The sequence below is a fragment of the Mastomys coucha genome, unplaced genomic scaffold (assembly GCF_008632895.1).
Source record: "Mastomys coucha isolate ucsf_1 unplaced genomic scaffold, UCSF_Mcou_1 pScaffold3, whole genome shotgun sequence".
NCBI classification, from domain to species: Eukaryota; Metazoa; Chordata; class Mammalia; order Rodentia; family Muridae; genus Mastomys; species Mastomys coucha.
The window spans coordinates 25,549,737-25,565,393 of record NW_022196909.1 but is presented as its reverse complement, the minus strand read 5'-3'; the positions used below and the strand labels follow the sequence as shown (position 1 = coordinate 25,565,393).

At 47.2% G+C, this 15,657-nt stretch overlaps 1 protein-coding gene and 1 long non-coding RNA gene across 2 annotated transcripts in view; one reads left to right on the top strand and one right to left on the bottom strand.

The window, feature by feature from the left end:
• Prep (prolyl endopeptidase) overlaps nucleotides 1-7,588 on the top strand; it is a 93,536-nt gene extending 85,948 nt beyond the window's left edge. The window contains exons 13-15 of the mRNA XM_031346508.1: nucleotides 2,040-2,171; nucleotides 4,090-4,246; nucleotides 6,728-7,588. Of these exons, the coding sequence (XP_031202368.1) occupies nucleotides 2,040-2,171; nucleotides 4,090-4,246; nucleotides 6,728-7,022 (584 nt within the window). The 3' untranslated portion in view covers nucleotides 7,023-7,588. The remainder of the gene's footprint in view (nucleotides 1-2,039; nucleotides 2,172-4,089; nucleotides 4,247-6,727) is intronic.
• Nucleotides 4,635-5,987, bottom strand: LOC116074249. The gene is made up of 2 exons (XR_004112154.1): nucleotides 5,478-5,987; nucleotides 4,635-4,832 (listed from the first exon to the last, which is right to left on the bottom strand). It is a non-coding gene; the product is annotated as an uncharacterized LOC116074249 (long non-coding RNA).
• Nucleotides 7,589-15,657: the final 8,069 nt, after the last annotated feature.

Here is a 15,657-nt window from a genome sequence, read left to right as displayed (position 1 = left end):
CTGGGATTAAAGGCGTGTGCCACCACCACCATGAGTGAGTAGCTTTTAGACACAGATTCTATACTACAGCCTTTTCTTGTTTCTCTGTGTCTGTTTCCTGGCCTTCTTTCTTCTTCTTGAGGCATCCTTTCTGTACGGAGCCTCCCACACCCTTGTTCAGGCTTCCATGCAACTGGACCTGTTCTTCAGTTGTGGTCCGTCGCCTCGTGGTGGGCAACATCATCAGCTCTCCCTCCGGCCTTACACTTCCCAAACTCTGCCATCTGCATTGATTTACCACATGACCGAGTGGTCAGCAGTGCTAGGGGTTGTCATAGATCCTAATAAACAGGGGTCTTCTCTCACTGCAGGAACATCCAAGACAGTTCTTCCCCACTGTCCAGGGCCCACGGCTCTGGTTTCCTACATCAATTCAGTAATAAGAGTGAGCCTATAAAAAGATTCCTAAGACCTAGGAGGTTCTAAGTGCTTCAGAGGCCGAGGCCTGACCCCAGTGTCCAGCACACACTCGTGGGCTACCTGATGTCATCCAAACTGCAGGAGCGTTGCAGCAGGACTGAGTGTCCCTAACATCCCCCGTTGTCACCATATTTGAAACAGTGTAATAGTGACTGTGATTTTTGTCCTGATAGAAGATGGATCTCAGTTACCCTAAATATGTTGGTTACCCTAAATATGTACAAAAAGATGGTTGAAAAGGGAAAAAATATATACATAACATAAATTTGATTTCAACACAAATTCATAGGCTGAGACTAGACTGCTTGACTCGTCTAATTTTTTACTTAGTCATTCATATACATCTTCAGACCACAGACCATGTCCCTGAGGCTAGCTCCTGAACCAGATTCATGCTCTGGGAAAATGTATGCCATGGTCTGTCAGGGACATTGCCCTTGGTCCTGATCTGGTTTCTACACCCATTCATTAATTAGACCAGCCAGAGCCCTGGGAGCAGCAGCCTGGAGCCTGACAAAGACTAAATTAGTTTTGGGTTTTTATTTTTCAATGCTTCAGAGCATTAGTGACAGGAGCAGAGGGGACCTTCTCCAGCTCTAGCCTGCTGTGCAGAACGCTGATGGGTCCAATTCTCATTCTCTTCATATGCTTAAAATGTAATGCACTTTTAAAAATAGGCATATACACCAAATGCTATTGTTCCTGGAAACTAAGTAATCCTAGCTGTTCTAATTCACAAGTAATTGCTTATTAAAATCTTAATAACATTTGTTTTGATGTAAAAAAAAATTCTTTCAGTAGCACTGCTTTATGTTTAATTGAATTTCTGCACAAGTGGTTAATCTTGAATATCTAATTAGATCTGGGTCTGTTTTGTTCATTCACAGGCAGTTACTTCAGGCATCTGTCCTCAGAGGCCTTCCCTTTCAGTTTTCCGAGACCCCGTAACTCTTTCTCGCTGAGTGACTTCACTGGTTTCATACATAGGAAGGTACATACAGGTGGTGGGTGATGGTGCTCAGGCGATCCCTCGGGAGACATCTGACAGTCAGAAATTCTCCCTCAGCCCTGCTGCAGCTCCACTCACAGCCAGCCCTGGCATCTCTTTTGAATTAGTGGCAGAGAATAGCTGGACCATTTCTCTCTCAAATACTGCATACAGGAAGGGTGAGTTCTCCATGGCAGGAATCAAGAACAGACTGTGCGACTAGCTTCCAGTGCTGTGTGCTCGGCGGAACTCAGAGGGCTGATGGCCACAGGAGACCCTGGCCCATTTCTCACTTAGCTTCTCAAAGTAGCAGTTCTTTTTATGTCACAATTCTCTCACATGGTCTTTCTCTCTCTGTGGGGGCTTCTCACTAACTAAGTTGTACAGTTTGTTCATAAAACACAAATTCAGCATGTGGGAGATTTCCATAGCCCATAACATTGAAATCGAGGCACTTCTGTCAGTGTGGCTAAAACAGCGGTTGTTGACATTGGACAGCACTGGAAACCTAACATTTTCCTCACCTGCAATCCATGTCATTGTCACTTGCTTTTTTGGGGGGTGTTGACTTTAACTGTCTTTCACTTCGTAGGTGGTATCTTGGCCAACAAGCAGAACTGCTTCGATGACTTCCAGTGTGCTGCGGAGTACCTCATCAAGGAGGGTTACACATCCCCCAAGAGGCTCACAATCAACGGAGGCTCCAACGGCGGCCTCTTAGTGGGTGAGACCTGCATCTTATTCAGGCAATTGCTAGCTGAGCCTCTGGGGGTGGGGGAGCAGCTCCTCTTAACTTTACGGCTCATGTGGGAGGAGGAGTAGAGAGAGTAAAACTCACTTGCATTTGCACGTCTGAAACAAAAATAAAACCAGGATGTCTAGGCTTGCGCCGTACTGAGCAAGCTCAGCTTGCTCTGGCCACTTTCCCTCCCTCCAAGCTAACATCACAGAGAGGCGGCAGTCAGCCATCATGGAACTGTGAGGCTCTATACCTTGGTATGTGTATGAATGACGGTTTTCAGTCCACCACCCCAGGAGTTCTTTGAAACATGCCGAGCGTGTCAAAACATGGATTTTTGTGCTTAACCTTCTCCCCAATAGAACACAAAGCCAAATGCCTCGTAGGCTGTTAATCCTAAATAAGTCCCTGCCTGATACAAGGGGACCTGGGCATAGTCCCAGGCTATGTTAAATAAGTAAGTGCCTAGCTAGCACACAAATATAAAAATACAGTCATTCAAAATACTTTGTTTCAATTTGGAAAGGGTGGGGCTGGGAGGGGTGACTCAGCTGTTACAGCACTTCCTGGTCTTGCAGGGGTCAAGTTGGACTCTTAGGATCCTCGTTAGGTAGCTCACAATTTCTGTGAGACATCAAGAAATTCCAGGCACATAGGTGGGTCAGCAGAATAGATGTCTATACCTTTACAGAGCCTTATCTCTGGTCAGATAAATGAGACATCAGTCAAGGCCCTCAGACTAGCATGGGCTCCCCAAGTGAGAGCGATGAGGGAAGGCTCATGTCCTCAGAGGACTAGGCAGGTGTCCCAAGGCTAAACCAGAAGGATAGCCCCTTTGAGTGTACTCTGGGAGACAAGAAGCCTTCGGGAGTCTTGTGCAGATGGACAGAAGGTCAGGCCCAAGGACCTGAGTAGCTGGGAGGCCTCTACTGGCCCAAACCAAGGCATGGCCCCAGAAGTAATAAGTAATCCAATTCTGATGTATTCTCAACCACAAGTAAGAGGTTCGACAGAACTAGGAGTGAGTCCAAGGCTTGGAAGGAAAGACCATTGCAGACACCGTGAGATCTGTGTTGTAATTTACTGGCTCACGCAGTAACTGTGCTGTGTTTATGCCTTATAAGCCAAGTCCTCTGAGAAGCCCACAGACAAGAGCTGCATCAGGATGTGGGCACACTCATTCTAAGCAATGCACATTCCCAACCCTCCCACGCCCAACTGAGAGAGTCGGGTTCTAAGGGAACGGCTCAGACTTCTGCGCTGTTCATTAATGTGATGCAGTCAGAATAAGAGTGTGAACTCCAGGTTTTTTGCCAGAGACAGGAAGAGTCCAGATCTCTCGACTGACTCCTAGTTTTCCAACTCGAGGGTACTTCCGGATCAGTCTCCTTGACTGTTGCTTACTGGACTTGGGCTCCGTACCCCACGTCAGAGCATCTGACCTGACCTGCCGACGTGGCACTATCATGCCTTCCTGTAACGGCTCGTTCAGTTCTCTTTCCCAGTGAATTTAGTTTTATTTACTGGGAAGTATTACTTGGCAAGTAGTCAGTAGATTGTCTATTAAAGCAACAACAAAACTTGTTGGAGACAGGATAGAAGTGCCAGCATCCATTAGAGCCCCATTTCAGCCCCTCTTCTGCTCTGGACTGGCTGTGAGATGCAAACAAGTCCTCTCTAACGCCTGTGAAAGTAAGTTGGGTATGATGCTCACATTGGGGAATAAATGTTCCCGGTGAGACTCCACATTTTCCCTCCTCTTGGTCTCATTGGACACTATTGGACTCTGATAACTTCCTCTGTTCCAAGAATAGAACATCCAGCATCCTGAAGATATTAGGTCCATCCAGGTGTTTAATGATAAAAAAAAAAAACCTTCCCTTTTCTCTCTCTCTGTCTTCAGCTGCTTGCGCAAATCAGCGTCCAGACCTCTTTGGCTGTGTTATTGCCCAAGTTGGAGTGATGGACATGTTGAAGTTCCACAAATTTACTATTGGTCATGCCTGGACCACGGATTACGGGTGCTCCGACAGTAAACAACACTTTGAATGGCTTCTCAAGTATGTTTCCCTCAATATTCACATATGTATACATACATGTGTGTGTGTGTGTGTATACATTATATATATATATATATATATATATGCTATTCAGAGTCTGATCATAGTCAACAAAGTCACAGATATGGTGACACTCTCCTGTGTCCCTTGGGTTTTGTTTGTTTGCAGTCTTGGGGATTGAAGCCAGGACCTTACACTTTCTAGACAAGGGCCACTGAGTCACAGTCAAACCCCCCAGATTCACTTTTCTACAAAGATGGCCATCTACCATTCCTGTCAAGCACTAATCTAGGTCATGCTGTGAAGGGACTCTTCAGTCAGCAGAGGGTCATGGAAGACCCTGAGACCCACCCTGACTCAGGAAGAAATGGAGACCTCAGCCATCCAGCCATGTGAGGTTGAATTCAGCCAACAGCTGGATTCTGGGAGTGACTCTTTCCCAGAGTTCCCCGGTAGAAGCGTTGACAGCTCGCCTGGCCCTGAGAGGCTTGCAGCAGAGAGCTGAGATGAGGCAGTCCAGGGTCCTGATTCCTCAATGACAGGAGTCTTGTTTTCCGCTACGGTTACTGTGTGCTGCGCTACCAACCTGGAATTAATACAAGACGCTATCAATAGAGAAGATTGGCATTCTTAAACAAGAACATAGATAGCTATACCATTTTCATGCTCAGTATACCCACATATATTAGAAGTTAAGTGCGGCTGGGCGGTGGTGGCGCACGCCTTTAATCCCAGCACTTGGGAGGCAGAGGCAGGCAGATTTCTGAGTTCGAGGCCAGCCTGGTCTACAGAGTGAGTTCCAGGACAGCCAAGGCTACACAGAGAAACCCTGTCTCAAAAAAAAAAAAAAAAAAAAAAAAAAGAAAGAGAGAGAGAAAGAGAAAGCCATCTAAGAAGTTAAGTGTGTTAGTTTTATATGCGTCTTTCTTCGCTAGCCCTCAACAGCTTTGGTTATAGCGAGCGGTGCATAAATGAGATGTTTTCCTTCTATTCCATTCTTCGAGTCCCACCTGTAACATTTGTAGATGGATTATCAGCTGTATTTCCCGTTGCAGTCTTCTTGGAGAATCATACATTTTGATTCAAAACAACTTTTTAATTTGTCATGTTTTTTAATAGCTAACTTCCCTTGTTAGAACCTCATGTGAAGTATCTTAATTAAAGGCTGTGAAAGAACTAAATTTTAGTCTCAAAGGAAAAAGAGCTAACTCGGAGCCTTGTGCTTACTCACCGGTGTTCACTGGTATAACTGTGTCCAAAGAAGCCACCGTTCTCATTAGCTGAAGATACACATCTGGGGGACAAAGACCTTTGAATCCCGATGATCTTTGTATGTCAACGACATCAAAATGCTCCCCAACATCTGGTGCTTCCTAAAGGAATTCGAAAGTGGGGAAAAAGGTTCCAAAAGAATTCATAGCTTTCCTGCTTCAGATTTCAGTGCTCTGAAGTTACTGGTTCAAGACTGGGCCTCCCCTTTTATCCGTTCACCCGCTCCTGCTGAATCAGCTTAGAGTTCAGTCCTGCACATCAGCTAGAGAAGGCCATACGTGGGTTCCTGGGCGTGTCACGTCCTGGAGCACGCCAGGAACTGGATCAAGTGGGTTTTTCTGCAGAATTTTTCTGAATTTTAATAGACATTGTTTCACACTGTGCAGAGAGCTAGCCAATATACAGGGGTTGGTCAGACAAACCCACGGGCGCTGGGCACCTCACACAGTGAGAAAGCAGGCCGTGAGTTCCTGTTACCTTGGTGATAAATGGAGCAGGAGTCATACTGTTTCCATCTTTCATGCAGAAAAGTCTCTCCTGAAACAAACTTATATTCACTAGTGCAAAACTTAGAAAGAGACTTTTTTTTTTGGGGGGGGGGGGGTTCGAGACAGGGTTTCTCTGTGTAGCCCTGGCTGTCCTGGAACTCACTCTGTAGACCAGGCTGGCCTCAAACTCAAAAATCCGCCTGCCTCTGCCTCCCAAGTGCTGGGATTAAAGGCTAAAGGCGTGCACCACCACTGCCCGGCTAATTCTTTACTTCTTAAAACCCTTCTTAAGCAGTTTACCAGTTAAACTTGCGATCTGCCTCAGATGAGTCTCCTGCTGCTTTCTCTCCATGTGCCTGATGTCCAGGAACCCCTCAGGGTGCAGATTAGCAGCCAGGCCCGGAGGATAGGCAAGTCCTTCTAGAACAGCTGCATTTTTAGCCAGGGATCCAAGAGGGAGAGCAGAGAAATGCCAGTACAAGGCAGGTTCTAAATCCTTCCACAGATAAACAGCTAAAAGGGTTAGAGCTAAATAAATGCCTCAGCTCTCCAGTTTCCTGTAGCCCTCGACAGTCGTGGCCTAAAGGATGGCCGCACAGGCTGCTGTGGCCCTCGGGTGCTGTAAGCTCCAGTCCTCAGTAGTGAGGTTAGGTCCGTGACTGGCGTCTGTGGTAGCCCCGCTCTTAATATCCATCCTCATGGAAGTCCCTTTGCCTCATAGATACTCACCACTGCACAACGTGAAGCTTCCGGAGGCAGATGATATCCAGTACCCGTCCATGCTTCTCCTCACGGCAGACCACGACGACCGCGTGGTGCCGCTGCACTCGCTCAAGTTCATCGCCACGCTTCAGTACATCGTGGGCCGCAGCCGGAAGCAGAGCAACCCCCTGCTCATCCACGTGGACACCAAGGCTGGCCACGGGGCCGGGAAACCCACTGCCAAAGTGATAGAGGAGGTCTCGGATATGTTTGCGTTCATAGCACGGTGCCTGAACATCGAGTGGATCCAGTAAATGGGACTGCCAGCTCCTCCCACCAGACACAGAAAACCTCAAGGGCTTTCACACCATCCTGACCAAGAAACCACTGGGCAGAACGCTGCCCCACGTGAGCACTGTGCCTCCGCTCACAGACAGCAAGCTGCTGAGCAGAACTGCCACGGGAATTTTATCTTTTCTAGGCTTCTCCTTTCTAGCGAGCCCTTGATGGTTTGGTTTTGTTTTGTTTTGTTTTGTTTTCTCCACTCTCTCCAGGCACATATATTAAAAGTGGGGGGAAAAGGGGGCATGTTTGTATAAGAAACTAAATGGCAGTGAACATGTTGTGAATATTAAACCCCTGAATTCGTAAGGGATCTAAGTAAGGGTCCCAGTTGGGCATTCCCATATATAATAGTTCAATGAAGTTACTTCTCTAACCATAGCATATAACCTTAAATAAATGGGAGACCTCGAGGGGGACTCCACTGCAATACTAATAAATGCTATTTAAGAGTGGGAGGCTTTAGTTTTGGTTCCTTTGAGAGGCAGCCCTCAAAATTCAGATGACTATCAGAATAAAGAATGTAGTCTTTATGCAGCAGGTTAGTTTCCAGCAATTAGAATCTCAGTACCATGGAGAATAGATGGAATCTATCCACCTCATCTCGCTTTGATGGATGCCGCCGTGGGAGACGGCTGGCCATCACCACTGCTACCCACACCAGGTAAAGATGTGATTGGGTTCTTCCGGTTTGGATGCCTCGGTGGACAAGGGAGCTTGCTCTGCAAGCCTGAGGACTGCTGAGCTTGAAGGACAGCACGTGTATAAAATGCTGGGCACAGGTTCCACGTGCCTGTGACCCCCTGCAGTGAGGGCAGCAGTAGGCAGATCCTGAGCCCTCCGTGGCCAACCAGATTAGCCAAAACTCGTGAGCTGCTGGTTCAGATAAGGTGGGTGGGGACAGAGAAAGACATCGGACACCCTCAGGTCTCCGTGTGCACGTGCACAGATGGGCACACCTGCACACACACGCTTGCGCCGTGCACAGAAACCACATACAGACACAAAAACTATGGGCTGGCAAATTAAGATTATTCACCTGTTTGCCCGTGTATTGTCTTGGTTACAGGGTATTTGTGGAAATGAAATGACACAAGTGAATTGTCCCAAATAGAGGCATCGACCCAATCTCCCTTTATAATCTGGAACCTGCAGCGTCTCCCAAGCTTTGTCTCTCCCAGGTTACTTTCCAGGAATGCAGCTCTACTGTACGGAAGTAATGTTTCCGTGTGCTCTACCCCCAGCCGGCTATTTTTTTGAAGGAACGGTACAAACTCCTCAAACCTAGGCTTCAGAAATTATGTTCTGGGTGTACTTGAACATCTCACAACATACCATTCCTTTACCTGTCAGTTTGTGAGTGCCGATGCCTAGTTTATAAGAAAAAGCTGCGTTACTTTATCAGGTATGATTAAAAGGAATGCCTTCACTGTACACAGAGTTACAACACGGATTACCCCAGTGATTGCATCCAAATCACATACAGACGCCTTTTATGCATTGTTGCTGTTTGAATTTTTACCAGATTGTAGTCGAAGACTACATACAACATTTTCCTTTCACGCCTGCTGAGACGGGTTTGTGTTTCCTATTCTGGAGTCACAGTGTCACTGACCATCTGTTTGTGTGAATGCTGTGCATAATGAGGCTGGCCCTGACCATCAGACTCTAGCATGCCACCAGCCCACAGGTCACACTGAGACTATTCATCACAGCCTCTTGACAGCGTGGCTGTGAGAACAAGGAGTGTGTTTGCTCGGGGAAGCCAGAGGCAGCCTCTGCTGGCCTGCCTACGTCATTTGAAGGGAGGTAGCTGAGCGGTCCCCATCCAGGGCATCTCCAGCTCACACAGAATCTGACCACCTTCCCACTGAGGTCTCCTAGACAGGGAAAATGGGAGTGTGACGTGCAGGGCCTGCTGCAGGGCGAGACCTGTGTTCAAAGCCCAGGGCTCACTGGAGGCCATGATGAAAAATAGAGGAGTTTGAGTTCCTAGCATATATCACTTCTCTTTTCCAGCGTAGGTTTCATATCTGTATCTCAGAGGGTCCCTGCATTCACATACTGAACTTTACCTCCTTTAAGCTTTAAACATGGGAAGTAAACGGTGGCAAGAGCACCTGCCACCAGGCCAGAGTTCAGCCTCTAGTGCCCACATGGCAGAAGGAAAGAACTGACTCCCCACAAGTTGTCCTCTGGCTTCTGACATGCATATACAGGAAGTAAATAAACATTAGAGCTGCTTTAATTAGGAACTCCCTAAGACCAGAGGCCAGGACTTTCCAGAGCCGTCTCCCCATTCATCACCACCTTTCTGTCCCCACTCGGCCGTTCACCCATCTCGCAATGCCAGTAACATTTGCTGGTGTGTGTTGGGGTGGGAGTTAGGGGTGCCTGCTGTACACATGATCTAGCTACCATATCCTGAGAGCCTTTGCAAGATAGCTATATTTGTGGCATTTAATATGTTCATACATGGACTATTGTGAAATCCTGCAGTTATTCATTCATTAGGCAGCTACACTGAAATAGCGGTACTAGTTGGAAAAGGAACCATGACACCAAGCTCTCTACAGTTCGGTGAGGGTTTTAGCAACCGTGGGTAACTTTCTGGGGAAGACCACACAACCAATACTCAGAACAGGGTGCAGGCATCCAAGGGTTGGTTAATAGTAGGTTAGAAAGCTGGATGGGGACGGGCTTAGAAAGAGACCAAGAAAAAAACTGTCAGGATGATCAAGCAAATGGAAGGAGGACAGGGGCTGATGGAATAGAGCCCAGATCTGGTAGATATGAAAAACCCTCCTCTCATCAAATAGATCTTCCCAGGGAGGATAATGTCTCTGGCGTTTTCCCTGTGCCATGCTGCACTAACCACCCTGTGTGTGAATGGTTGTCCTCATGCAGCCCTATGAAGCATGTGCTGCATGCACCCTTACTCCATTTATTTAGCAAAGGCCCAGTCTCTCAGCTCAGGAGTCTACAGAACCACAACCCTAGCTATTGGACCTTAGGGACAGTTACAATCTGAATAGTTTATTTCCCCCTAAAACTTAGCATTAGGTAGGTAGGGCCTCTGGGGTGATTAGGTCAGTGTCGTAGGGTTTTACTTCTGAGAACAGACACCATGACCAAGGCAAGTCTTATAAAGGACAACATGTAATTGGGCCTACTTTACAGGTTCAGAGGGTCAGTCCGTTACCATCAAGGTGAGAGCATGGCAGCATCTAGGCAGGCATGGTGTTTGCAGAGTTGAGAGTTAGTTCTATGTCTTCATCTCAAGGCTGCTAGAAGACTGGCTTCTAGGCAGTTAGGATGAGTGCTTTAAAGCCCATGCTCACATCGACACACCCATTCCAACAAGGCCACCCCTCCAAATAGTGCCATTCCCGGGGCCAAGCATATTCCAACCATGACAGTCAGGAATGGGGTCAGTGCCTTTTTTTAAGTCAGCCTTCTCTCTTCCACCCCACCTGGGCAGAACTGCCACCAGGAAGTTGGCCCTCTCCAGAGCTGTCACTTCTAAGAAGGAGCCACCCAGTTTGTGGTGTGTCATTATTACAACAGTCCAAATGGATGAAGGGACTCACCCTCCTGATAAGTCAGTGTACACCAAATACAGTTTCAGGAATTAAGAGCATTAAAGAGACAAAGCAGGACAGATGTACAGCTGGTGACAGGAAGTGCTGTTTCAGTGAATGTAAAGAGACCACACTTCAGCAAAGCCCTGGGACAACCAGCATTGATGTGAGCGCAGAGCTGGCGGCAGGAAACAACCAAGCCCCCAAAGAAGTGTGGGAGCAAGGCAGAGTTGGGGGACAGACTGGAAAAGTAGATTCAACCCAGGAGAAGCCACTGGGGTGGGACTGGGAAGGTAAAGCGAGAAGGCTACTTGGGTAATCCTAACACCATGAAGGGAGCTCAGGGCTAAGAGCAGCAGAAACCCACAAATAAGCTGGCATACTGCATCATAGAAGAACCTCAATGGCGTGCTATGGAAAAAAGCCAGGCTCAAACAACCACGGGAAGTATATTCCACTTCTATGAAATGTCAGTTCAGTCAGTGTTTGGGGTGGGGTAGGGATAGAGGGGAGCTGTTTAGAGATAAAGGTTGTTATTTGAGTCATGAAATTTCCAACACTGTATTAAGGTGAAGGTTGATCTACCCAGTAAATTTATGACATCGTTGAATCCTATTCTTCATGAGAGTGATTTTCACACTATGGAAATTGTGCTTTGATAAAGATGTCAGACTTTGGTGATGAAAGAGAAAAGCAGCAATATGTCTTTCCGGATGATGTCATCTGGGAATAGCCCGGTGTACTGTGGTGTCAAGCAAGAGAGGCAGGTGACAGGGAGCAGCTGAGATAAAAGCTTGCATATCACTCATGTGCTCAGAGCATAGGGGTATTTTAAGCAGGAGTCCTTATATTCGTGTCTACATCCCGGGACAAAGCTGTCTGGCTTCCTCCACTGAGATTGCTCCTTAGACCAAGTTAGCCTGTTGGTCCCCTCACTGGCTTTAATGCTTAGCCAGGTTCCTGCAAATGGCAGGGCAGGCCCATTGAGGTTGGGTAAATGATCGGGCTCTTACTTTATCTATGGAGCAAGTAGAAATGGGTGGCCATTTATAGAGGTTCTCAATATCAAAGAACCGGTGGGACTGTAGACAAATAAATACTTTAATGGTAGCAAATGACTTAGGAAAATCTTCACGTGAGTTGGCAAGGAAAATAAAACTTCTGATTCCTAAGTACTAAAGGCTTTTGTACTCAGCAAGAGGAACCCCCTAGTCACTATAACAAGCTAAACTAGGGTCAGTTTACCTGAAAACGAGGTCAGCATCAAGCATAAATAACCAGCCAAATAAATTCCAGGGCAAGACTAGAAGTCAGTTCAACACCTGGCCATGCAAATAGGAAGTGGCTTAGCATTAGCTGACATTGTCCAAAGAGCCTTGCAAACTCCTTCCTCAGGGAGTACAGAATACAGAACACATGGCTCCCCAAAGCCAGCTCTGCCACGGCTCTTTCCCACAGCAGTGGGAAATTCCGTGATCCATCCGAGGTGAGCTAAGACTAATGGCTTCTGAGAGGATAAAAGCTTAGGACTTCGGCATCTGGTACCCACTTCTTGGTCTTCCTTTTGATAAGAAATCAGGGCACTTGGGTAAAGTTGACTTAAGGTTGTCTCGAGAAAGGAGTGAACAGAAGGGTGGGGAGAGAGGTCCTGGTAAAGTGTAGATGCCAGGACTGACCCTAAGAAACTGATACCAGAAAGCTGTCCTGCCTTCCTCCTGATCTTGGTGTCTCTGCCTAGAAGTGCTTTTGTCTATCCCTAGCTGCAGGATGCAGCCTGAAACAGCCATAAGAAGTATGGAGGTAGAGCCAGATTCCTAACACACTACATGCACAGTGTCCCAGCAAGTAGTCACACACACAGAAGCTACAGTTTTTAGAAAACTACCTTTCATCATTACATTTCGATAAAGTAAATGTTGTTTGTATTTTTTATAAGAACAGGAAGGTTGTTTTATGAGTACAGAGTACTGTTGGTAGCAGGAACAGGCTTGACAGACTGTCCCTTAACCCAGTGAAGTCACACGCAGGTGACAGGGACCTACGTATCTGTTGCCATAGCAATCGCATACATTCCCAGAGTCCACTTGCCACACTTACTTACCTGCAAGCCATACATTACAGCCTAAATAAATGGCAGACCCCACCTTCACCCCCTCTCTCTTCTTTCTCTCTTTCTTCCTTGGGCTCCGTTCATCTACCCCCACCCCCACCCCCGCCGCCCCAAATAAACCTCTGCTAAGTGAAACTGCATTGGCCTGGTGTGGTCTGTTCAGACTTAAGCTGCAATTCCAACACAACATTGGTGCCGAAACCCAGGACCCAGCAGTGTCCCCCAGCAGCAGCTCTAGCCGTAGGAGAGACCCGTACAGGCAGGGATCGGTGCCCATGGGGACTGTGTGGGCTGCCGCTAACCATTTAGCTACAATTCACCCAGCTGGCCGCATCTGAGGAGTAGCCTGGCCTGGCCTGGCCCAGAGCAGCAAGACACACATGGTCCCTGCATGGGCGCCATCCCACCCATAGCGAGCTTGCCAGGACCCAACAGGTGGGAGCAGGGAAGGGGCATCCGCTGCCCCAGCCTCGCCACTGCGGCAACCAGTGCTGGCAGAACTTCTGCCTGGGCCTGCTGTGTGAGGAACACAAGGAGCGAAACACAAGGCATCGGACCCCTCAAACTGGACTCACAAACTTCTACCACATGAGCTGCACCGCAGCAGTCCACCACATGGGGCTAACCCCTGACACGTGAGTTACATAGTTGGATAGGCCCACACCAACCATAGTTTCACGTGCCCTGCTACCAGACCGCTAAAATCTCACACAAACATTGGTATACTGATAAGGCTTTTTCCTCCAGTCGCCTGGAAGAACCCTGATTTCCCAGATAGGGCCCGGCCAGCCTTTATGCACTAAGGGGTTGGCGTTTCATAGCCGTGGTCCTTATGACCAGCCTCAAAGCTGACATACAAGATAGGACTTCGACCCTTGGGTGGCTACTCTCTAGAAAGTGCCTCCCCCTCCAGGCTCTTGCAGCCATTTAGGAATCCCTAGACCTAGGGTGAGACACTGTCTAGTGAGTCCAGGATTCACCATATAGCCTCTAGGGGCCCTACATGACGACTTGGGTGTCTAGCCTGGCTGAAATTTTTTGTTATTGAATTATTCTCGGGACCCCAGTATGAATAATCCAATAGCTCCCCAATGGGTGTTTCGTTGTCTTTGAATGTATCACCCCACTGGGATGTCTCTTAGAAAAATCTCAGATCTCTGAAGTGAACTCCCGACTTGAGCGCATCAAAACTAACACACCTCTGCAATAAGGTCTGCATTCGGTACCCATTAGACAATGACTCCAAATGGCCACCTAATGGCACACTAGATCCAATTATTGTAAGGGATCTTCATACATGCTGCCAGCGGTCTGGTAAATGGAAAGAGGTCCCCTATGCCCAAACGTTTATCTTTCTTCACTCCAACCCCTCCCTGTGTTCTTCTTGTTCCCCAACCCAACTTCTCCTAGCCATGAAACCTACACCAGATGATGTTACAACCCTGGGTCCAGCTAACGAACCGCCTCCTTACAGGCCTGTTTCTACGCCTCTGAAAACCCAAACTGCCATCAATTGGATCTGAGGCAGTACGACCAAGATCCTCATTGGAATTATAATTCCACAGGTGGTATTTTTACCCAGAGATAGATTCATAACCTGCTTCCTGGCTGGCCTCTGTAGGGCAGCCTTAAAACCTAATTTTGAAAAACTCCAAGAGGTCATCCCGGACAAACAGGAAACCCGTCTCAGCAACCCTCCATCTTCGTCCCCATGTTGCTGACTTAGCCACAGTCGGCAGGTAAAATGCAGTGAAGTCATCCTCCACCTTGTTTAAATTTAAATCTTCTGCCCCGGGAGCCTGTTTTGCATTTTGCCCTTTTTGTAAGGGCAAGGTAAGGACAGGCCTTATTTTGAGCTTATCTGTTAGAGAGAAGGTAGACAAGAATGATGAACTGTTCTCGTGAAGGGAATCCTGTAGATAGGCTAAGTCCTGTTTCTTGTTATAAACTTCCCAGTCTGTTGTAAAACTCTGGCCATTGCCTTCAGTAGGAAACATCAATTTAGAAACTAACACAGTGTCTTACCCAAGAGATGGTCATTGATCAATCCTGAACTGTGAGTGTTCTCCAGGAGCAGTTAGATAAGAAGTGACCAGTTAAACTATCCCGGCAGCTCCATCTCCCACTAGTCAGAATGCCCCAAGGAGGTCCTCAGCTGCAGGTGAGTTACTCCCGATAGATCACAAAGTAAAACAAGAGAACATTTTCCTATGCGTGAGCACGGGTAAGGGTCGACATCCTCTTCTCCTTCACCCTCTGCCTTAGCCCCTACCTTTTGCATTTTTCTAGAAGATGAGAAGAAAAATATACTTAAAGGGACTAACAGGTACGTTGAGACTCAGAAGGGAAGAGGGTCACATTACCTCACGAATATGCCACCAACCCCCAAAACACTCATTAGTTCCTAAGGCTTGTTAAATTTAATTCCCCAGTGCCACAAGGACAATCCTTTCAAAGAGCCTGACATGGACTCCTGTTGTCTCATTTTAAACACCCTAACCACTGCAAAGGTTTCCTAGGCTCTGGTCCTCAGAGCAGGTGCAGCAGGCTGGGCTGTGCACACCAGAGTGACTCCCAAGGCTTCAAGACAAGTATAGATCATCTACTGATACATGGCTTTTCTATTATACTCATTTCAACATTTTTAAATAAAAATTAAAAAGCAACTTATAAAATCTAAGTGAATAGTTTTTTTCTATCAAGTTTGTCATTCTTTTTCTTATAGGAGTATCTGTGTCAGGCTTCAAAAAGCTTCAGCATAAACCTCACATTGGTCCTTAATCTCCACCCATCAACTTTGCCCCACCCCTAGGATTTTCTTATTAGATATTGATTAGTTAATTAACTTATGCACATTGGTGTTTTGCCTGCGAGTATGTCTGTATGAGGGTGTCAGATCCCTTGGAACAGGAGTTA